The sequence below is a fragment of the Camelus bactrianus genome, chromosome 21 (assembly GCF_048773025.1).
Source record: "Camelus bactrianus isolate YW-2024 breed Bactrian camel chromosome 21, ASM4877302v1, whole genome shotgun sequence".
Lineage (NCBI taxonomy): Eukaryota > Metazoa > Chordata > Mammalia > Artiodactyla > Camelidae > Camelus > Camelus bactrianus.
In genome coordinates, this window is record NC_133559.1 from 26861530 (window position 1) to 26883900 (window position 22371).

Here is a 22371-nt window from a genome sequence, read left to right on the forward strand (position 1 = left end):
GATTTGAGGGCTGGGGGTGAAGCTCAGTATAGAGTAGATTCATGTGTCCTTCCCTGGAAGACGTAGACTCCGTCTTGTCTCAGTCGCCTGAGATGGAAGGCGTTCTCTCAGTTTGATGACAGGCAGACCTGGGGACTGGCCAGCTTGGCAGGCAGCGGGGGCGACAGATTCTCCTGATGAACATTTATATCAATAATAGAAGGGTTGTTTAACAGGAATTCTTAAAGGAAAGATGAGATAATTTCATGTTTTGATATTCGTAAAATTGATTCCATTGCAGCGGGAGTGCTGCAGTGCATATTTTTGCTGCTGTAATTTTGGCAAAGATGTGATTCAAATTGGCAAAGTGTCTGGGAAGGGGAAATCCAGTAAAGAGGGAGAGGGAGGGGTAGGCCTGGAAGTGGAGGCAAGGAGCCAGGTCCTGGTGGCCTGGTGATGGCTGGGAGGGTGGCCCGCCCTGGAGGGTCCCCAAGGAAAAGGAGGCTGCAGGCGACAGAACGCAAGACTGCTTGGGTTTCTGACGGGGCTGAAGCCTGCGGAGGGAGTGGGAGGGGTGCGTGCATGTGTGTGGTGAGGGAGAGACATTTAAACATCGTAGGAATGGAGGATAAATTTAAAATCCATCAAGCAGAGTTGAGACAGAATGACAACGTGAGGAATATGAATCACTCTTTCGAGGGACCCACCCAACTGCTGGCAGGACTTGAAGTGTATTTTCTCCTTCACTTCTCTCCACCAAGCTTGCCCTGGACCCTTTACCTCCCCTGCCCTTGCCCCCTTTAGTGGCTGAGTATCTAGCGCTCAATGGCACATCCCCAGCGCCCGCAGCCCAGCATCACTGAGGCATTGGGTGTGGTGCTGGCAGGGCTGGGACGACCAGTCCAGATGCTGAAAATTCAGGAAGAGACGTATGAGGAAGATACCTAAGTGCCTACTCTCCAGGGAAGTCAGGGTTTATTTAATGTTCACATCAGGCTTTATCACTTATGTACTAAGATCATCCTGCCTTTTTCTTTTCCGCCAGCTTCCTTGGTGCAATGAGGAGGGGGCTCAGGAGGCATCTGTGGATTCTGTTACACATGGTAGAGGAAGCGTGATCAGAATTGTGGGAAAAAACTGAGTTAGGGTTTGAAACCTGAGCCCTCTCCCAGCTCTGCATTTTATCAGTAGTGTGACCCTGGACAAGTCTCTCTGCCTCTCTGGACTTCAGCCCCCCTCACCTGTAAAATGATACGGCTAAACCTTTAGGATTCCTGCCCATTTTAATATTCTTTGTTTTTGTGATTTGCGATTTGACCTGCAGTCCAGATCAGGGAAGGCGGGGGCGGGGTCTAGAGGGCAGCATTCTGGGAAGATGCCCAGCACAGGCTCCTTCCAGTGTAGAGCAAATGGCACTTTTTGGAGCCACGGTGGCATATGTGTGCCACTTGTGGTCAGGAGGGGCGTGGCTTGGAATGTGGGTGGGTAGGAGGCTGGGAATTCAGGTGTTGGCCTCTTGGCTGGGAGGGAGACAGTAGTAGAGATCTGGGAAGGTGGTAAGACCAAGTTCTCTCAAGTCAGGACTCTCCCCCAGACCTCAGACTGGATATGGGAACTCTTTCTGATTCCGTCCGGTTCTGTAAATCCTGTCTGTACATGCTCTTCCTTTTGTCTTTAATCCTCTCCCTTTCCTCATCCAGCAAGCTCTGTTTAAACCCAGCCTCAAGGTTGTTTCCTCCGCAAAGCACCACCCCCAACATCCCCAAGTGGGCCCAGGTGCCCCTCCTATGAGCTCACATAACACTCAGGCTCACCTCAGTCATCGTGCATCGTGTTGTGAGGTCACATCCATGCTCTGCCTATTTCTCCCACAAGGAGGATGTGGACTAAATCCAGCTCATCTTGGTGTGCCCAGTGCCTGGCACGTGGTAAGCCCTCAGTCAGTGTTGATTGAATGAGTCTGTCAAGCTGCAGATCCGGCCACATCCTCCTTGGCGTGGAAAAGGAAAACCAGGCTCAAGGGAGCTAGTGAGGCATCTGATTCCACACACGCTCCCGAGCCTGTGGCGGATGTGAATAAGGAAAGGAGGAGGAAATCGATGTGGGGGACCCGGTTCTCAGGAATAGCCTGCCTGTGGCTGGTTCTTTGGGAGAGAGTGTGACAGTTAGGGCAGCAGGTGGTGTGAAGGACCTCCACAGAGGAGCTGGGACACTGGGGAGAGGGTTAGGGGGATGCTTTCACCATAAAAGGGAGAGAATAGCCAGCTAGCTGTGGAGGTCGGGGCAGAGAAGGACAGCCTGGGTGTCCTCCTCTCCTCAAAGCTGCACCCTGGGACATCGATCACGGTTGTGTGTGATTATTTCCTTCACCTCTGTCCTCTGCACTAGACTGAAGTTCCTGGAGCGAAAATCAAGTCCACGTTGTTTAACGCTGGATACCCAGCACCTGGCACCCAGCCTGGTCCACAGTGGATGCTCCTGAGTTCTACGATCATTTACTGAGTTCCTACTGTGGGCCAGTTTCTGGGCTGGGCGGGAAGCCTTGCCCGGGAGGACAACGTCATTAACCTCTTTCTCTTCTCTGTCTTCCTCGTGCCCACCCCTACTCTCCCTGCCCTCCCACCCCTCATCTCTCACCTACCTCCCCCCGGCAGAGCAATGTTCTGTGATGGTGCCCGAGATGCGTGGACTGAGCCCAGGCCGCAGGCTGCCCGAGCCCGCCCTCTGTCCGGCTGCAGGCGGGAGCCCTGAGGCCAGGGCCGCGGGCCGCCGCCGCCGCCACGTCCTGGCCCTGCCCAAGGAGGAGGCATGGCGGCCCCAGCACTGCGCCCTGCTCGAGGCCGACGCCTCGGACGAGGCGGGGATGCTGCCGGCCTCCCCGCGCGCCGCCGCCGCCAGCGGCTTCGACAACTTCTTCCCGGTGCAGGAGGGCGAGGGCCCGGGCTGGGAGGGCGGCTCCAGCCCCTTCCTCCCGATCAGCCCCGAGGTGATGAAGCGGCGGCGAGGGGGTCTCATCGACCAGCGCGACATCATCAAGGCCCACGAGGCGCACAAGATGCAGAGCACCCCGCAGGCGCGGCGCAAGGAGTGGGAGTGAGTACCCGGCGGGGGCGGGGCGCGCGGGGCCCGGCCAGGCCGCGTGGTAAGGGAGAACTGGGGCGGTGTGGGGTCGGCGTCTGGGGTCCCGCTGGGAAGGATGCGCCCAGCAAGGCAAATGCATCTGCTTCTGCTGCCACCAAAGAGGGGATTGACTCTCGGAGTGAGATCCCTGCGGTCAGCCCCCATGCATCTCACTAACCAGCTGTAGGCTGCATGGAACCTCACTGAGGTCTAAGGCTGTCCTCCCAAGCACACCTAATTTACTAAGGGCCTGTGCAGAAAGCACAGGGTCTGATTCACACCCTGAGCTTCCAAGGAAAGAGGAGCTCTATGAAAGCATGGAACGTCTATCTCACCTTTCCCTCCAGAATTGCTGCTGACCCTCCTCTTTCTAGTATCACCCTTGAGGGAATGATTACATTTGGGGCAACTCTTCAGTGGATGGAAGAGATTGACCAAGATCTGAGCCCCTCCTTCCCCACTATGACTTTATTTCTGATCTTTCTGTGTAGAACAAAAGGATTTATGTTCTGTCTTGAGCCATCTTTCCTCTGAGTCCTGCTTATTGAGAACTTGGGCTTTTATTCCTAGGAGTCATAAATTAAAGGAAGATAGGATTTCATTTAATTCTCAGTCGCCCTGGATTTGCACCATACTCAAGGACTCTGATTGTCTTCTGGATGCCAGTGTTGACTCTGCATGTCTGCGTGTCCTGTGGTCTGTTTGTCTGTCTCTCCTCTTGCCTGAGACCCTTGAGTTGTTAGATGTCATCAAGGGCAAAGAGACGAGCAGCAGGTGTTTCTCAATGATGCTGGTCATGGTGGAATTTACCTACCTGGACATCCTGGATGGTGCATACAGGAGTGGGTTAGCTGATCTCTGGTGGTCTTTTCCTATGGATGTTAATATGTCAGTTATTGATTCAGTGAGCCCTGACTTGTGCCAGGCTCCTGGGATTCAGAGAGGAGTTGGGCTCCCAGTACTCAACAAACCTTCTCTCCTGTTGATCGTTTCCCAACGCTGTTAGTCTTCAAAACCTTACACAGCTCTACGTACCAGCAACATTCTAAACACCTTACCTATACTAACTCATGTTAAAACTTATCATTATTACTATGAGGTAATATTTATTGTCCACATTTAACCCATGAGGCACAGGGAAGTTAAGTGACTTTCCCAAGGTCCCTCTGATAATTATTGCATTGTAAGGGTGATGTGATATTGGTTAGTGATTTGTACCCTGGAAGTCTGGTTCTAGAATCCATGCTTCTAACTGCAGTGGCACAGTGCCTCATCTAGTTCCCAAGTACTTAACTTTTAATCTCACCTGCCCACTGGGATGCCACAGCAGGGGCGCTGGCTTCGGGGCTGACAGAGTTGGGCCTGATTTCCAGGGTGACCTCACTCGTGCTAAGTTATCTCATCGTGGCTTCAAAAAACGAGTGAGAGGAAGTAGATGGCCATTTGAATACCGTGCAACTTGTTGGCATTTCTTCATGTTCAGAAGTATTGCATTTTTATGCACCTCTTTCTTGTTTTAAGAGGATGCCGAACAGCTTGAAGGCAGAGACAAGCTTGCACATTCTTCGTGTCACTCAGTGCTGTCACATGCCCTAACTCAAGAATCCCTACAATGCTCACTGAAATACTAGCTTCACCATGGCTCGCAATGTGTGACTAACTCTTAGGTCTTTCTCTAAGTTAAACTTTTGCTAGTTGGAGGATGAGGTGGCAGTGGGGATGGTGGGAGACTGTACTTTCACCAGGGCAGGTCCATGAAGCGGTGGAACAGGGCAGACACACCAATAGCATGGGGGATGTGTCAACCTTTAAGAGTAGCTGTAGAGTAGGAGCCCACAAAGGAGGTGAGAAAGGGTGGCCAGGGCGGTAGGAGGAAAGCCAGAGAGTTCAGGGACCAAAAAGCAAAAAGCAGAGTGTGTTCAGAAGGGAGGCGTCGTTTGTGTAGGATGCTGCTGAGAGGTCCTATAAAATGAGGATGGAGAAGGAACCACTGGTTTTGGCAATATGGAAGTGACTTTAATGGGAGTGGTGTCAGTATGGTGATGGGGCTGGGTCCCCAATGGAGTGGGTTGAAGAGAAAGTGGGAGGTGATGGAGACCGTGACATTGCCCCACCCGCTCTGCTCCCCAACACTCCCAGCCTCATCGCTGCAGTCTGCTCAGAGATCTCCGTGGTCAGTATCACCAGGCCCTTTTCCTCACCACAGACTCCCTCCCCACGTGACTCTGTGCATGGCTTCGTCTGACCCACTTCCCACTCCTCCCCGGCTTCCCAAACCCTGAGAATGCACTGTCTAGGACTCATGGTCTGTCATCAGCAAGGTCCTTCTCTGGACATCCCCTTTACCTCCTGTTCCAGCTGGACCCTGCCTCTCCCCTAAGATTCTGCCTGATCTGCAGCTGTCTCATGTGGTGACTGTCCTCTCCCCGACACTGGCATGCACTCTTGAGCCTGGAGGTGGGGTCTATGCCCACTGGCTCCTCACTGTTGCTTCCAGACCATTATTCCTCTTGCCTGTCCTAACATGCCAGGTGGCGATGCCATCAGGCATTGCCATCTACTTCTTCCTGCTGCAGCCATCTACGGACTCCCAAGGCCACTGCCCTTCATCCCAGGCAGATTTTAGCTCTTGGTTTACTGCCTCTCTCCCCATCTCTTCTCCTGCCTGCAGTTCTTGTTTACTGCCGTATCCACTTAGATGACCCTTCCTGCACCCTGGTCTCGTGGTTCCTTAACCTCTTCTCCCAGATAATGTTGCCTCCATGCTCTGACTGAGACCGCATTTCCTTGGCCAGTCTGGACCATGTCATAATTGCACTGCTTCACAGTCTGTTTCCAGCTTCCCACTGGCTGACCACCACCTCTTTTCTGCCCAGTTCACTCTTTCCGGTGCTCAAATCCGTATTTTTTCATCTTGCCAGCATCCAGAAGACACTGATCATGACACTTAGTCACGGCTTCTTCCCCAACTGTATTCTCCCTTCCTGTCTTATAAAATTAAATTCCACTGAAAGCACCGAAAATACTTTCTGGAGCAGAATGGTGACGTTTCTCTTGAGGTCTCCTCTTGCCCCTCAGCTCTTTCTCCTGCCAGCTTCTAGGATGGAGCCCATCAGCAGCTGAGGGCCAGGGTGCTGGAGGCCCCCCAGCTTGGTCAACAGCCTTTTTCACGCTTTACCATCGTTTTACTCACTTCCTTGTTTTCACCCTCAACTTCCTTGCCCCTCCGGTGCTCCATTATACTGGTTTGGCAGAACTCCGGCTCTGCTTAAATCCTGCTGGCCACCTCTTCTTCCCCTGCACTGGGGCAGCTGAACGTCGCTAGAGCAGAACTCACAGCAGTGCTCACTCTCCTGTAAATTTGTGACCCCCACCTCCAGTGCCCCGCTTTGTCCTGCCTGGAAACTCTACAATTTTCCCCTTTTCATCCACCCTCACACACTTTTAAAGATTATTTCACACACCTTTCCCTTAATTCTCAAAACCCCAGCATCTCCTGCCAGCCTAATCCTACCTCATGACCGCAGTTGTCTTCCTACTTCACCGGGAGCTTAGCAGCAAGTGAAGAGGTTTGCGTGAGCTCCCGCCTGCACTGGCCACCCACTGCGTCTGGACCCCTGTTCCAGGCCCTTCCTCCTGTTTCTGTGGCCTGACCTCTCATCACGCTCCACGTGGAGGGCTGATGTACATGGAGAGTGTGATGTGCCTCTTTGTCTATACGCTGTCTCTAGTTTTTCTCCCGCAGTTCCCCCGGAACCCATTCCAATCAGGCCTTTGCCTAGTGCGAGATTCTTTGTGTCTGTCTTCTCTGACGTGGTGGCAGCAGAAGCAGCTGCATTTCCTCACTGTCACCCTCTCCTGAAACTCTTTTCTCGTCCCACCTGATCAGTCACCCCTCAGTCTCTTTGGCTATTTCCTCTTCCTTTTCCCAATCCCTAAACATAGGATGGCCCAGGGCTCAGTCCCCACCCCTGTTCTGTTCTCACCAACACTCACTTCCTGTTGGTCTCATCCAGCCCCAGACCCTTGGTCACCGTAATATGCTGGTGACTTCTATCTCCAGCCAAGGCCCCTTCCCTGAATTTTAAATGCTACCCACGAAGTCAGCATTTTCCCTTGTATGTCCCTAGGCATCTCAAGCACAGTATGTCTAACAGCAAAATATCAGCTTTTCCTCAAGCCTGCTGCTCCTGTGGCCTTTCCTGCCTCAGTAAATGGAATCTCCATTCTTTCTGTTGCTGGGGCCAGGAACGTTGGAATCACCCTGATTTCTCTCACACTGACACCCAGTTCTTGCCAATTCCTGTCGGCTTTCCCTTCACAGTGTAGCAGATCACACTATCTTCCCAGTCAAAGCCACCTTTTATGTTAATTTTTTATTGCATAAACACTTATCTGGTCCTTACTAGATATCCCACTGTTCTAAACACTTTAATTCATTTAATCCTTGTAACAATACAGTGAGGCTGGTACTATTTTTATTGTCTGATTCACAGTTGAGCCACAGAAAGTTTGAGTAACATACCCAAGAGGGTGATTGCAACCACCTCTTAAACTGGCCTCTGTGCTACAGCCATCCCCGCCACTGTGGTTAGGGGTCCTTTTTAAATTTTTCTTTAAAGAAAGATTTACAGAGGAGTTGAAAGAGTGCATAGAGTCTCCATGAAAGAATCTTCAGAAACATATCACATCAGTTCTCTGTTTGGAAGCCTCTAGTGACCTCTCACCTCTCACAGAACAAAACCCAGCCTTTAGCACCATCTACAAGGTTCTGTGTGACCTTCCACCTCAACCTTGACTTTGACCTCTCCCTCATAGATGCACAGGCGTCTTTGACTTTATCTCTTCATCTTTCCCCTAGTCATCTGCTTCAGCGGCGCTGGCCCAGGGCCAGCCCTCAAACCCACCTTACCGCAGGGCCCTCGCCTTTGCTGTTCCCTCTGCCTAGAGTGCCCTTCCCCCCAGATCTGCATGCCTCCTCCCTCACTTCACTGAGGTCTCTGCTCCGAGAGACCTTCCTGATCACCCTCTGTACAGTAGCCTCCCCTCCGCCCCCGCACCACGATCACCTTCTCTCTTTACTGTGCTTTATTTTGTATCATATCCTTTACTACCATTTCCCCAACACACACAGGTGCACACACACACACACACACACAGACACATACTTTGTGTGTGTATATGTTTGTCTTCCTGGACTGAAATGTAAGCTTCTTGAAAGCAGGGACTTTCTCTTATTTTCAGGGTATAGAACAGTGCCTCATACATAGTTGGCTCACAATAAGCATTCATCGAATGACTGCTGAAATGAGTGTACTGAGGGGAACTGATAGCTATTCCAATCAGCTAGTTTCTAGGGAAAGAGGCGGCTGAGTTCTCTGGGTCACCTGTGCAGTTGTGCAGGTTGCTGACTGCACAAAGCCTTCTAATTGAACAATCAGCAGAGGAAGTAGGGAGTCTGTTCTCTGCCCTCCTTCAGGGCTGTTCAGGACCTGTGTCTACTGTGCACCTTGGAGAGATGGATCCTTCTCTCTTCTGTCTCCTGCATTCTGGCTTCTCCTGACTTAATGTTCTATAGACAGGATCCTCCTGGCACTAGGACAGGGCAGCCTGATCCTCTCTCAGGGCATGATTTGCTGCAGTAGGAAATCAGGAAGGATTCTCTGTTGGTGGTGGCCCTGCCAGCTTCCTGCTCCTCCCTCAGCTCCAGCCCCTCCCTAAGCCCTGTCCACCGCCCACACAGCTGACAGCCCACAGCACACACCACCAGCTTTACAAATCCTGCCTCCTTGGCACTGACTCAGGACTCTGGTGATGCACGAAGCAGACGAGAGACCAGCCTGGAAGGTTTCCAGCATTTTTTTGCCTTTGCCTGGGTGAGCAAATGCAGTTAGCGGAAGGAGTCAGGAGGGGAGGGTCTCCCCAAGTAAAGGGTCCCCATCTTCCTGTGGACAGACTGTAGGTAGTTTGGATGGAGCAGATTTTCTTGTGCAGAATGTTATTTCCCAAAGAACCTATTAAAAGGTTTCCTCAGGCCCAGGATACAGGTTGTGAGACCTTTGGGTTAACACTAAGTATTCCGTGTGAACTAAGTTTTGTAGCTCTAGTGAGTGCACATGAAACCGTGTTTTACTGATGCTATAATAGAACTACCTCCAGCTTACAAAATGTTTTCACATACACTATCTCACGTGAGCCTCACTGTGACCCTGTGAACTAGCTACTGTTTTTCATAATTGACAGAAGACAAAAATGAGCCACAAAGTTAGAGGTGGTGCTAAGTCAAAAAGCCCAAGCCTTAATTACGACGGCCACTATCTCTTGAGCACTGGTTATGTGCAAGGTGCTTGGCATGTGTTATTTATTCTAATGGAAATCATAGATACTGTTGTAAAGAAGAGAAACATTTCATATGGGACTATTATTGCATATGGATTTGGAAGGAAGGAAATTATGTGTAACTTTAGAGTCTGTGTAGGTTGGTACAACTTAAAGAGGGAAGCAGTCTTTCCGTAATCATAGTGCTTATCACACTGTATTGTAATTGCCTGTTTACATGTCTGTATCCCCCACTAGACTGCAGAGTGGAGAAATCTGTCCGATTCTCATTGTGTCTCCATCACGTAATACAGTGCCCGGCACATAATAGACTTGTACTGGACATTGGCAAAATGAAAGGGGGAAAAAAAAGATGTGATTCGACATACTAGGGAGCTCAGGTTTGATGGGATTATGTTAGCTGTCCAGAATCACAGCTAATGAGGATTCACACCAGGCCCTCTGACTTCAACGCCTATCTTGTCCCACGGAGGCATCCTGCCCACTTGCGTATCCCCCGCAGTGACTGCACAACACAAGCAAATGACAGGAGCCCAATTCAGACTAGTTGGGTTGATTCTTGTAATGTTACTTGTAAACTGTGGGGCCTGGGGCTGGTTGTAACTTCTCTGCATTTTCAGAGCAGAGGAGAGCAGTAACACTGACCTTGGCGATCTGTTGTAAATTTGGACCACATTTATTATGTCACATATGCTGGTGTGGGTCCTCAAAACGCTGGTGAGCACCAGGGTTATCCTGAGCCTTTCCTCTGCCCACCCAGTCTCCCTGGGCGACCTCAGCCAGGTCCACGGACGTACAGATGACTCCCGAGTGTGGATTTCTTGACTCTTGAAGCCAAGGCTGGCCTGGAGTCTTCACAGTGTGGTCTAATCAGCGTCGAACCCTTGACATGGCCGAAACGGAACTCCTGATCCTCTCGTGACCCAGCCTGCCCCTCAGCCCTCCCCATCTCCGTGAGTGGCACCACGTCTACGTGGTTGCTGGAGCCCCAAATCCTGTGATCCTTTGTTTCTCTCCTTCCCTGTTCTCCCACTTCCAACGGGTCAGCAAGCCCTGTCAACACATCTCCCAAATACATCCCAACTCTGAGCGCTTCTCCATGCCCACGGCTACCAGTCTCTTCCGTACCACTGTCACTTGGACCATTGCAATGGCCTCCCCATTGGCCTCTCTCCCTCATGTTTGCTTCTCTGTAATCAGGAATGTATCTGTTCACCCATCAGACAGGGACATTTTAAAAAGATGCAAACCAAACCATGGTTCTGTGACGTAACTTCCCTTTGTACTCAGAGTAAAATCTGAGCCCCTTTCTCGGGCTCATGGAGCCCCACACAACCTGGTCTTTGGGTGGCTTCTGGCCCCATCTGTACAACTCCCTCCCTTCCTCTCTATAGTCTCGCCCACCTGCCTCCTTTCAGGCCAGACCTATGCCTGCTTATGTCTCTGCCCTGGCTCCTCCCTCTGCCTGGAGTGTTCTTTCTCCAGAACTTAACAAGGTTGGTCCATTCTTGTCATGTTGACCTCAGCTAAAATGATACCTGCTCAGAGAGGTTGCCCTTCACCACCTAGTCTAAAAGAGACATCTGGTGACTCTGGGTCACATCACGCCCCACAGCTGACTGCCTTCCCCCACAAGTGCCACACATCCTTGTCTGCTGCGCAGCTGCAGTGCTGGGAGTGATACCTGACACCCAGGCTCCTAGTGAGTATCTGTGAGTGAATGAATGCTCAGCAAACAGTCGATATGGTTGTAATTATGCTCTGATGCTCACCCGGCCTCTGACAGCCCCCAGACATGTTGTTGAATCTAGTCCAGGGGCTCTGAGTCTAGACTGGGGTCAGCCCCCTGGTGAGGAGCCTCGCAGGCTGTGAAAACCCAGGTTGGTTAAGTTGCAGGTCGTTTGGGCATTGTCCGCCTTCACACCTTTGTTTGATCCCCACTGAACCATGTATTATTCAACCTTGGGAAAGATATTCAACCTTTCTGAGCTTCATTTTCCTTCTTTGCTGGATTGCGGGTGAGCACAATGACCTCTCTAAATCCTGAAGAGCATGGAAGGCCTTAGTCCCGTGTTTGCTGTTTTTCCCCTAATGTCGGGTTCCTCACCCTCAGGAGCCATCCCTTGCCATCCTATGAACAGAGGGCATAGAGGTTTGTTGAAGTCTTTGGCGCAGAGGGTGCAGTCAGGGTTGGGGCCAGCTGTATACGTCAGTGGACCCCAGCAGCTCTCAGGTGATGAAATGAGGAAACGCACAGTGCCCGGCACGTGGTGGAGAGTCAGTGCATAGCAGGCATTTGATCATCATCGCCATCATCATCACCGTCTGGTCCGGCTGCCTCACTGACAGACGAGGAAAGTGGGGCCCTGAGGGCTGGGTGACTGCTGGGACCTTACATGAGCCAGTCTGCTGATGGTCAGACTGGTGGGCTGTGGTGAGTGAAGAGGCCTGGTGGGCCCAGCCCTGTACATCTTCCCCACTTCTTTCCTCACCTGCAGCCGTGCTCTCCTGGGAGGCAGGGCTGGGGCAGCCAGACTGGGAGAGACGGTAACTCCAACACCCACCAACATTCTCACCAGCTTTCATACCACACTCAACGTCCGTGACAGATTCTGTGAAAAAACAACCAACCAACAAAGATGTCTCAACCTTGAGGCTTTCTGGTCGAGTTTTTAAGCCCATTGGGCCAATTTTTCTCTGAACTCTTCAAAGGCAGCTAACCCCATGCAGAAGGAGTTGGACTCAGTGGGGACATCATTCCATATGCTGCCACTTGCTGGCAAAATCAGGCCTCATCTGGGTTGGTTCTTATAATACTGGAAATCTGTAGGCATACCATTTCCAAAAAGGCACTGGGGGCAGAATTTGTTCAGCTGATTTGAAGTGCTTTGTTGAATGATCCGATATCTTAATACAATTGAAATTAGTGTGCTTTGAGGAGGGGCAGGAAGGCCTTAGGTCACTACACTCCCCACCCCTCCCTACTGCCTCTGACAGGGCTGATTTACTCCTGTAGGGGACTAGCTTTGCCCTGCAGACACCTGAGCACGCAGCCCTTCGGAGTCCCCTTGCTCAAAGAGGAGGCATTTCAGGCTCTTAGGACTGAGTATAAGAGACTCACAGAAACCAGAACGTATGCCAGCAGGACCCAGCCATCGCGAGCCTACCACACGCTGTGTTATGTCACTAGCCAGCCACACATTTGGAAACCACAAGCCAAGTGGGGACCTACTGCATTCCTTCTTGGAATTCTGAGCAGCATGGGAGGTCCCCCTCGAACTGACACCATTCTGGTGACTCCTGGAGACTGGCTTTATAGCTGGGCCCTTTGGAGGGACTTCAGCACACATCCTTGAATTTTATTTTATTGTTTTTACCTGTCCTCCAGGGATTAAAAAAAAAAGTCTCTTTCTAGGTCTGTTCTCTAGTGACTTTCCTTTCCCTACATTTTTTTTCTTCTTCAACCTTCCAGCAGCTCTAGAAAAGCTTCCCTTAGAGAACAGGCGGTGAGGGTACCGTGTGGGGAGCGTGAGCAGTAGGGGTCCCCGTGCAGACACCCCGTCCCTCGAGCAGCGCCTGGTGACCCTCACCCCTCACAACCTCTGCTCCTTCGCGGAAGCCACTGGAGACCCTGCGGGAAAGCAGAATTTGTCGCCTTCTCCAGACACTAGGTGGGGTCAGGTGATTCTCCGTTGTCCTGGTTCATCCCTTCGAGGCCACGCCAGGAAGGAGGAGGCAGGGGAGAAGAGTATGTGACCCTGCAGCCCAGCCCTCAGTCAGGTGCCCCAGGTGTCCGTCCAGTCCGTCTGGGCTTCCCTTTGTGGCGCCATCAGAGTCTTGTCAATTTTAAGCCAGTTTCTCTTCCCTGCTACTCCTCCCCACCACCCCGCCAGCATGGTCCATGCCTGGGTCTCTTCAGGAGATGTTCAGCCTCCTGAACGGACAAAGATACGAATCGGTTGTGTTCCGAGACATCTTTTTGGAGAAAATGGGAAAAGTGGCGACCTCTAGTGCCTGCTGTGCGATTTGTCACACTTTTCCTTTTTCTAAAGATAATTTTTTCCTGTTTCATGGTGCCCTCAAGTGGTCATTTCTGTGTAGTGCAGCCATATTCTCACTTGCAAGCATTTCTCTGCGCCGTGTAGCAAGAATGGGCGGGAGCAGCCTTGTGGTCACCCATCATATCACAGGTAAGGACACCGAAGCCAGAAGGCAGAGAGCCTGGCAGAGCTAGGTGAGCACCCAGGGATTCCGGATTCACTCTGGGAGTGCCCATCTCCCTCACTGCCTTGCACTGCCTTTCCACTCTCAAAGGCTCACCTGGATGCATGGTTGCAGATAAGTCAGGGGTGATTTTCTCTTGGAAGCAGCAGCATGGATAAAGACACACATAGAAGAGGAAATACTCAGTGCTGAAGATCTCACACACACACACACACACACACACACACACACACACACACACACGGCAGTATTCCAGGCACTGTGATAAACAAGACGTTTAAAAACATCCCTCATTTAATGTTCAGAAGAGAAAGCAGACACACAGAGACAGAAGCGTATCGCCCTAGGCCCTGCGGCCAGTCTGCTGTGAACTTCGGCCTCTGTGCTGTTTTCAGTGGCGGTGCCTCCTCTCAGCACAGGCCCCCATCGCGAGACCTGCTCCTCGACCTGCACCACCCTCCTCCTCTCTTTGTTGTTGGCTCCTCTCACCACCTCGCTCTTCCTCTTTTGCTCTCCAAAGCCCAGAGTGGAGAGGGAAGGAAGAGATGCAGGGTTGGGATCATTTTTTTTGCTTTTCTCCCTTCCCTCCACCTCTTACCTGAGAAGCCCTGTGCAGACCCTCTGCAGCCCCGTCCGCATCTCACCACCCAGCAGCACTGCTCATCACCGGCTGATCTCAGTGATGGAAAAGCTGCATACTCCCTGAATTTATAAAGAATACAGGGAGGAGTTAGGTGAATATCCTTTTTGTTCTCAGAGTTCAGAAATAATACACAGAAATACTTACTTGGGGATATGCTCTCTGGTTTGGTGCGTGGTGGCTGGACATGCCTGGCTTAAGTGTGCTGGGGTCAGGTCCATCTTCACACCCCCCACCTCGGTGCTCCCCAGCTGTCATCCAGTGTGGTGGCTCCCTTCCCTTTATTTCTGTGCTGAAGCTAGGAAAACTTGTCCTTCCCTTCTGTCATGAAAATGCAATCGTATTACGGTTCTGCATTTTACTTTTATTCTTTTGCTTTTTAAAAATTAACACTGCATCTTAGATATTGTTCTTTGGCAGTTTCTAGAAAGATGACTGCAATACACAATAGCTCTTTCACGCTGCATAGTATTCCTTAAATGCAGTTTCCTTAAAGCCACAATTTATTCACTCAGCCCCTCTCCATGGGAGTTTCTGGTCACCTGCACTCCAGTGACCCTCCCTGATCCAGCCTCTATGACATGTACTTTCCTTCCTTCAGGAGCAGGTCGGTGGAGAGGGCTTTCCCACACTGTGCCCTTGGCCCCTGAGAATGGATGCTTCTCCCCAAATCCCTTCTCTCATCTCAGTCTCAGATTGAAATGTGAACTTTCCCCGTCTGTGTTATCTCTCTGGCCCCAGCAGAGAGGTGCGATGAATTAATAATATGCCAGCAGGAAACAGAGAGATGGAGTCATTAATTGTCAGTCAGTGTGCCCAGCCTCTCTGCTTGCTAATTAGCATGCTGACAGCTTCGGTTTTATCCAGAGCCAGACTGATGCTTTGGGGACGTTTGTGGCCCAGCTTGTGGCATCCGGCGCAGAGTGGGGAACCCTGGTGCCTTCCTGGGTGGAGTGGGGGCGGCCTTGCAGGAGGCTGGCTGAATTCAGAGGTTCCTGCAGGGAGCCCCGTGTGCCTCCTGGTGGGGGTGGGGATAGAAACAGGCCGGGGTAGGGCAGGATTGGGGGGTTAGTGTCCTGTTCTCAGGCCCAGGTGGCAGGTTTGAGCTTCTGGCTCTCCTGGAGGTAAGTGACCCAGCCAAGCTGTGCTGGGTGTAGTAGTCTCAGGGAGGATTCTTGCCTTCAAACCACAAGCTCCCTCTAGGGGGAGGTGGCCCAGGAAGATTCCCTCAGCATAAATACTGTTCTCACCCTGCCATCCTCCTTCACAGCACGTACACTCCGAGGGGGTGTAACATTAAATCTGGCCCTGCCACGGTGCCAGGCTTGTAGAATGTCGCTGAAGAAATGTTTCTACATTATGAAGTACACCAGAATTAACACAACGTTGTAAACTGTCTATACTTCAATCAAAAAAGAATGCAAAAAAAGAAAAACAGAAATGTATCTATAAAACAGACTGTCACCAAGAAGCTGTGTGACCCTGGCCAAGCCTCTTTACCTCTCTGGGCTCCGTAATGTGGATTAGAGGTAGCCTTTGCTTGCTGTCTGAGGCGGTGTGGTCCGATGGTTCAGAGCACAAATTGTAGGACCAGACTACCATCCAGACTCTGGCACCTGGAAGCTGGTGGCTTTGGAGAAGTCACTTTACCTGTCTGGGCCTCTGTTTCCTCCTCCCTTTTTTACATAGAGCTAATCTCAGTTTGATATTGATGTAAACCCCAGTCTGATGAAAATAGTTTTTTCCCATGTTTGTGGTCTGTTTGACAGATGGACTCCAGATGAAATCTTTTCATCCACCTGGCTGGGACTAAGCCTCTTCCTTCCCAGCTCCCATCTACTCCCCATCTTCCCAAGTGGGCTATGGAGCCGCTTGGGGGCCACGTAACCAAGACAGAGCTTCATCTTCTGGGCTGGGATTGCAGGTGTCACCTCCTCCTGCACTTGGCCCTGGCTTGGCTGAAGGCCAGGCTCTGTCAAGCCCATCCTTTATCCTCCTGTTCCCAGGACAGCCACCTTTCCTCCCATGCCTCTCTGGGGCTCTGCTCCCACGCCGCTGCAGGAGGGTGAGGCTGCTTGTTGCAGACTAGGTTCCAGGAAACAGACTCTGAGACGGGGATTAACGTGCAGGATGTTTATATGGGGGGGCGGTTGTGGAACAGTGCTCTTGGCATTGACACCTGGGGAAGGAAGGGAAGGAAGCAGAATTGGGCGGAGGGAAAAGCTCGGCTGGGATGCATTTCAACAGAGGCCTCAGTGACTTCATGGGGTGGGACTCTAAAGCTTGGATGATCTTCCACAGTTGTCCTGAGTTGACAAAGAGGGCCGGCCTTTCTCTTCCCTCATGGACCAGACACTGGCTGTGGACTGCCCCCAGGAAGGTGTCATGACCTTGGGCCAGGAGGCCAGCCACAGCTAAGGCATTTCCCGAGGTGGGCTGACCACGCAGGCTGTGTGCCAACAGCATCCCAGCAGCTGGGAGCCAGGGCCTGGAGTCCTGAAGGGAGATGGGGCACCTGACAGCGCATGCTACACTGCCTTAAGGGCCCCCACACCACACAGAGGGCGGTGCATCCCGCCCTCTGCCCAGCGCAGACTTGCCTCTGAGCAGAGGCACAGGGGCTGGCCAGAACCTTCTGAACACCAGCCTGGACCTGGTCTCACATGGATGCTCCTCTCTGGCGAGTGTCTGCCTCTGCTGTGACCACTTGCCACACCCATGGCGATGGCTGGGACCTCTTGGGGGAGAGTCATCTGTCCTGGGGTCTGGACTTGGCTCCACCACCTCAGCTCCTCTCGAATGCTCCTGGCAGCAGCCCTGGATTAGGCAGACCTGTCTCTCACCCAGCAGCCCAGCACGTTGTGCCTCCTTTCTGGGGTTAATGACAGCCACGTCTCGGGGTTGTCTCTGCTGTGCTCTTTCCTTGCCCGGAAGCCGCCTGCTTCCTGCTGTTCTGGGGAAGGGCTTCGTCTCATTTCACTCGTGTTCGTTATGAGTCTTTGGCTCGTCTGTCTGAGCTGCTCTAACGAAGAGCTATGGCCTGGGTGGCTTTTAAACAACAGGCGTTTATTTCTCACAGCTCTGGAGGCTGGCAGTCTGAGATCAGGGCGCCGGCATGGTCAGGTCCTGGAGGGGGCCCTCTTCTGGGTACAGACGCCAGACTTCTCTCTGTGTCCTCACGGGTGGAAAGACAGTGAGCTCTCTGGCCTCTTCTCATAAGGGCACTGACCCCATTCGTGGGTGCTCCGTCCTCATGACCTGGTCACCTCCCCAAGGCTCCACCTCCCAACCCCATCACATCAGGATTAGGGTTTCAACACACGAACGTCAGGGGAGCACAAACGTTCAGTCCGTGCAGTCTTTCTGGGTCCTGCTTCTCTTTGGCCACAGCCAGGAAGCAGGACCGCCATTTACACAGTGAGCTTCAGTGACCGCCTACCCCATTCCCAGTTTGTTTTAAAAAGTACGGGTGTCTGGATGCCAGCTCTGACAAAGATTCAGATGCAAATACTCTTAGGTAGAGTCTTGGCACCGCTGCGTGTGTCTGTACATGTGTGTAGGCATGTGTGTGTGTATGTATTGATACACGTTTCCTCCAGCTCCTCAGGTGGTGCTAAGGTGCAACCAGGGTTGAGCGGTATTGACCCTGACCTGTGGCTGCAGGTGGGCGGGCACCTGGGTCCAGCCTTTGTCAGGAGCCAGTCCCTCGGTCATCCTTCCTGGCACACAGTGGATTGTCTGAGACTGTCTCCTGAGAGCCCCACTTTTTTTTTCCTGGGGGTAGACTGCTCCTCCAGGTCCTTTAGAAGGCAATTGGAGCATTTCTGAGGGGTTCTGGGCCTCTGTGCATGTAAGATGAGGGGACAGGGCTCACTGGGTAATTTATGTCCTGTTGTCTGAGCTGTGGGATAATGGGGCGGTGGAGGCTTTTCTGAATTTGAATCCGGTTTGAATGCAGCAGTTCTTAGTTGTCTGATCTTGGGTAAATTACTTAGTCTTCCTGAACCTTGTTTTCCTCGTCTATAGGACGTTATAATACAGCATTATGTTTCTAGGATGTTAACTAGTTGACAGAGCACGTTCACTGCCTCATCTAATTTGAGCTTTGAATGACCTGGTGAGTTGTTATGGATAAAAGAAAAGGCTCAGAGAGATTAAATGTCTTACCCGGAATCACACGGCTAGAGTTGGAATTGAACCCATATTTTCACTTCGCTGAAGATGGACCTTGCAATTTCATGTGCCCGTAAGGAAGGAAGGTCCACAGAGAGCTCGGGGACGAGACTGCTAGAAAGGGAGAAGGCCACTGACACCTGCCTTTCTGTCGGTGCAGCTGTTGCTAGTTAGGCCTGGAACTGTGCTGGCCTTTTCAGGGCTATGGGCTCCGCCAAGTGTCCCGGGAAGTCTGTGGACTCTTCCCCACCCCAGAAACACACACTCATACTTGCCTGGACAACTTTGTCTACAGATTATTATAAGTGATTTATTTCACATACATGAAGTAGAAAATGATATTTCAAAGGGTTACACCTCTTCCTCAAGTTTTCATGACCATTTGCTAAAAAGATTCAAATTGTACAAGTAAAACAAAAGATAAGTTTAAGTTCTGCTTAAAAGTAAACTTCAATGGGAGGTTGTCGTTTGCCTTGGCTAAGGGGCTGAAGTTGTGGAGTGATTTTTGATGTGGGAGGGTTACGTCATTTCTGCTCTCTAGTTGCTTTTGACTTGGCTTTGATTGCAGCCTACTGACCCTGAAACTCGGAGGTATGTCATTTCATCATTTTGAAGACATCATATCTCTTGAATTTCCAAAAGGGGCTCCCCAAGAAGGAACTCTTCTGAGATGGCATTGGTGTATTCTAAGCCAGTGAAAGCCAAGGATTGACTGAATGGCTCCATCTCAGAGTTTCAGATAGCTGCAAGTTGAAAAAAAAGGGACATAGCTGTGAATTCCTTCGTGACCTACTTCAGAATGCTAATAAAAATGCCAGTGACCCTGGGTGTGTGATGTTACTTGAAAGAGGCATCAAATCCATTTTTTCCATCAGCACTGGGCCACAAAGCAACTCAGCCACTTCCAGGAAGGTCCCTGGAGCTGCATTTGGCCTCTTTTAAAAGTTTGGCAATTGTAGGATTTTTCAGGACAGGGTTTTTGCTTTGGGGCACCTGAGATTTGGGGAAATTCCTGCCTTTTAAAATAGAGTCTTTTCATAAAAATCATTGCATACCATGTGATGGACAGATAGAAGATGCATTTGTATCCTCCTGTTTTAGAAATTGAGTTTGCCGTTTGAGTTCAATGACCTGAAGAACAAATTGAGGTTTTATTTTTCTCATTACATGGAGTCTGGAGGGGCAGCCTGGGGCTGGCGAGGCAGTTCTGCGATGTCATCAGGGTCTTTCCATCCAGCCATCTTTAGTGTGGGCTTGTTGCCTCATGGTCCCAAGTGGTAGATCTGTGTCCAGCATTGTGGGAAATACAGGCAGAAAGAAAAGGAAGGGCAAATGGCAAAACGAAGTCAACTCTCTCTTGAAGAACTTCTCCCCACAGCTCCACCTTGTAACACCAGATTGTATTTCCTGGGTCAGGTTTGTGTCACGTGACTTCCTCTAGGTGAAGAGGAGGCTGGGAAATGTAGTTTTCTTAGTGGACTACTCAATGGTCTTTTATAAAATTGGGGTTCTGTTAGGAAGAGGGAAGAAAATGGCTATTGGGTTAGACAATTCATATTCTCAGCTATGAGAATCTTGTCAAAAGCGGGAAACAGTGCAGCATTGCCTCTGTATGTTTGGCAACGAAAGTAAAACTGAAACATACGTAAGCTTTGTTTTACTGTAATCTTCCAACTTAAGCTATATCCAGTGTAAATGAAGACTACCCTAAACAAAACGGCCAGATCGAGTTTAATTTTTATCAGAGAAAAACTCTTCCAGATCTCATTCCATGGTGATGGTTTTGACTGGCCTCTACCTGATGGTCTGTAGAATGTTGCACACCACGCTACACTTGCTTTGGGTTGAAACAATACATGAATGATAGCATTAAAATTTTTTTTTTTCACGAAGACAGTTTTCTAAGTAACAGAAAGGACATTGGGGACAAAAAACACTTTGGTTGTTCTAAGTTTACCAAACATCAGATGGTGACAACCTCAATTTTCCATAGAGAAACTAAATATACCACTTCTGTGTCCCTGGAGTCCAACACGGTGTGTGTGTTGGGTCAAGAGACAAGAGGACTGGATTGGGTCGTAGGAACCCTGAGGCTTAGTCTCACCTCTGTCTCTAACTCGCTGGGTGGTGTTCACTAAATAGCTCTAGTCACTCAGCCTCTCTAGCTTCAGTTTGGACATCTGTAAAAAGAAAGACTTGGTCTCTATCAGTGCTGTGAAATCAAAATATTATTTGAGCCACGAAGGTAGGCCACCTGTTAGAAGCCACATTTAAAGAGTAAAAAAAGAAAGAGTTGAAATCGTTTTACTATGTTTTTCCTGCTAACCCTCTGAAATCAGTGTATATTTTTTGCATATAGCACATCTCAGCGTGGACTAGCCGCATTTCAAGTACTCACAGCTATGTGAGGCTACTGGCCACTGTTTTGAACTGTACCGCTCTGGGTGAGCTCCAAGTTCTCTCAGCTCTGACCCTTGGGGATTCTCAACTTTCCTTCCTGACTCAGTCCCTGAATGTCACAGCTCCTTCTGCCCGATGGCCATGCCACCTGTGATATTTTGATATATAAGAAAAATATACAGCTGACCCTTGAACAACACAGTCTGAACTATGTGAGTCCACTTATGAGTGGGTTTTTTTTCACTAAATACATACTACAGCACTACACAATCCACAGTTGGTTGAAATGACACAGGCAGAACTGTGGATAAGGAGGGCTGACTGCAAAATTAACACATGGATTTTCTGTCTCCCTAATCCCCACCCAAGTTGTTCAGGGGTCAACTAGATGTTTGGTAATCCACGTGACCACACTTTATTTCTCATATATATTTGAACTTTGTCCAAGGTTCCTGGCTCATGATGGGTGTCTGAAGTAGGGGTGGGGGACAGTCTTATAGGACTGAACCCTTAACCTGTGGAATCTTAGGCTATCTCTGGGTAGGTAGTGTCAGAATCGAGTTGAAGTGTAGGGCACCCCCACCCCATGTTAGAGTTGGGTCTGGGACCCTAAATGACTACTCTAACTTGTAACATATCTCCCTCCAGTGTCAGGGGCAGGGACCAGCCCTTGAAGCATAACCTGTCCTGTCACCTTTCCTCACCACCCGCTCTGTCCTGTGCTTGCCTCGTTGTAACCACTTCTCTTCCTGCTTTTTCTCAGGTGAAGCACCTGGGGCCTCTTCCTGCATGTCTTGTCTCAGGTTGGCCCCGGAGAAACCATATTTACAGTCTCCCAATCTGGCTTCTGTGGGCTGTTTAACATTCTACCAATTTTGCATCCCATTGCCTTTAAAATCTTCAACCCTTAAAAATACTGTAATGATATAGACTTTTTTCCTTGCTACAAAAGACATGTTCATTGGAAAACAATTGGGAAACATGGAAAAATGTAAAGAAAAATATGAGAATCACTCATCATCCAATCACTCCAACCTAAACATGGCCAACATCTGGTCTTTTTCAAAGCATTTTAAATACATACCAATGTGTTTTTAATTTCTACCCTCCCCCCCCCCAGCAAATTGAGCTCCTACAGAATATATAGTTTTCTGTCTTGCTTCTTTCACTTTTCATTATATTGAGAGTATCCTAATAATACCATTAATTATTGTTTGAAAATGCACTATCTAATGGCTAATGATTGAAGTTCACGGAAACATCTGGGGGCTCTTGTGCTGCTGTTAAGCTGGGGACTCAGATAAACTTAGTTCCTGTCTTGCTTCTTATTCTTCCTCCTGGAAGAGTTCTTGACCAAGGGAACTACAAATGGGAAGAGCAGCAGCCAAATGTGAAATAAGAACTATTTCAACAATAGCTCAGGAACACTTGGAAGCGGCACTTGGATTCTTTTGTGCTCATTGGTCTAAGTGAAGTCTCCTGATCCCCCTTCCTGG

The 22371-nt window shown here is 50.2% G+C and overlaps 1 protein-coding gene across 1 annotated transcript in view; it reads left to right on the top strand.

The window, feature by feature from the left end:
- Positions 1-2650: 2650 nt before the first annotated feature.
- The window catches only part of CACNA1E (calcium voltage-gated channel subunit alpha1 E), a 345741-nt gene continuing 326020 nt past the window's right edge, over positions 2651-22371 (top strand). Inside the window, exon 1 of the mRNA XM_074349901.1 lies at positions 2651-3072. Within this exon, the coding sequence (XP_074206002.1) occupies positions 2660-3072 (413 nt within the window). The 5' untranslated portion in view covers positions 2651-2659. The remainder of the gene's footprint in view (positions 3073-22371) is intronic.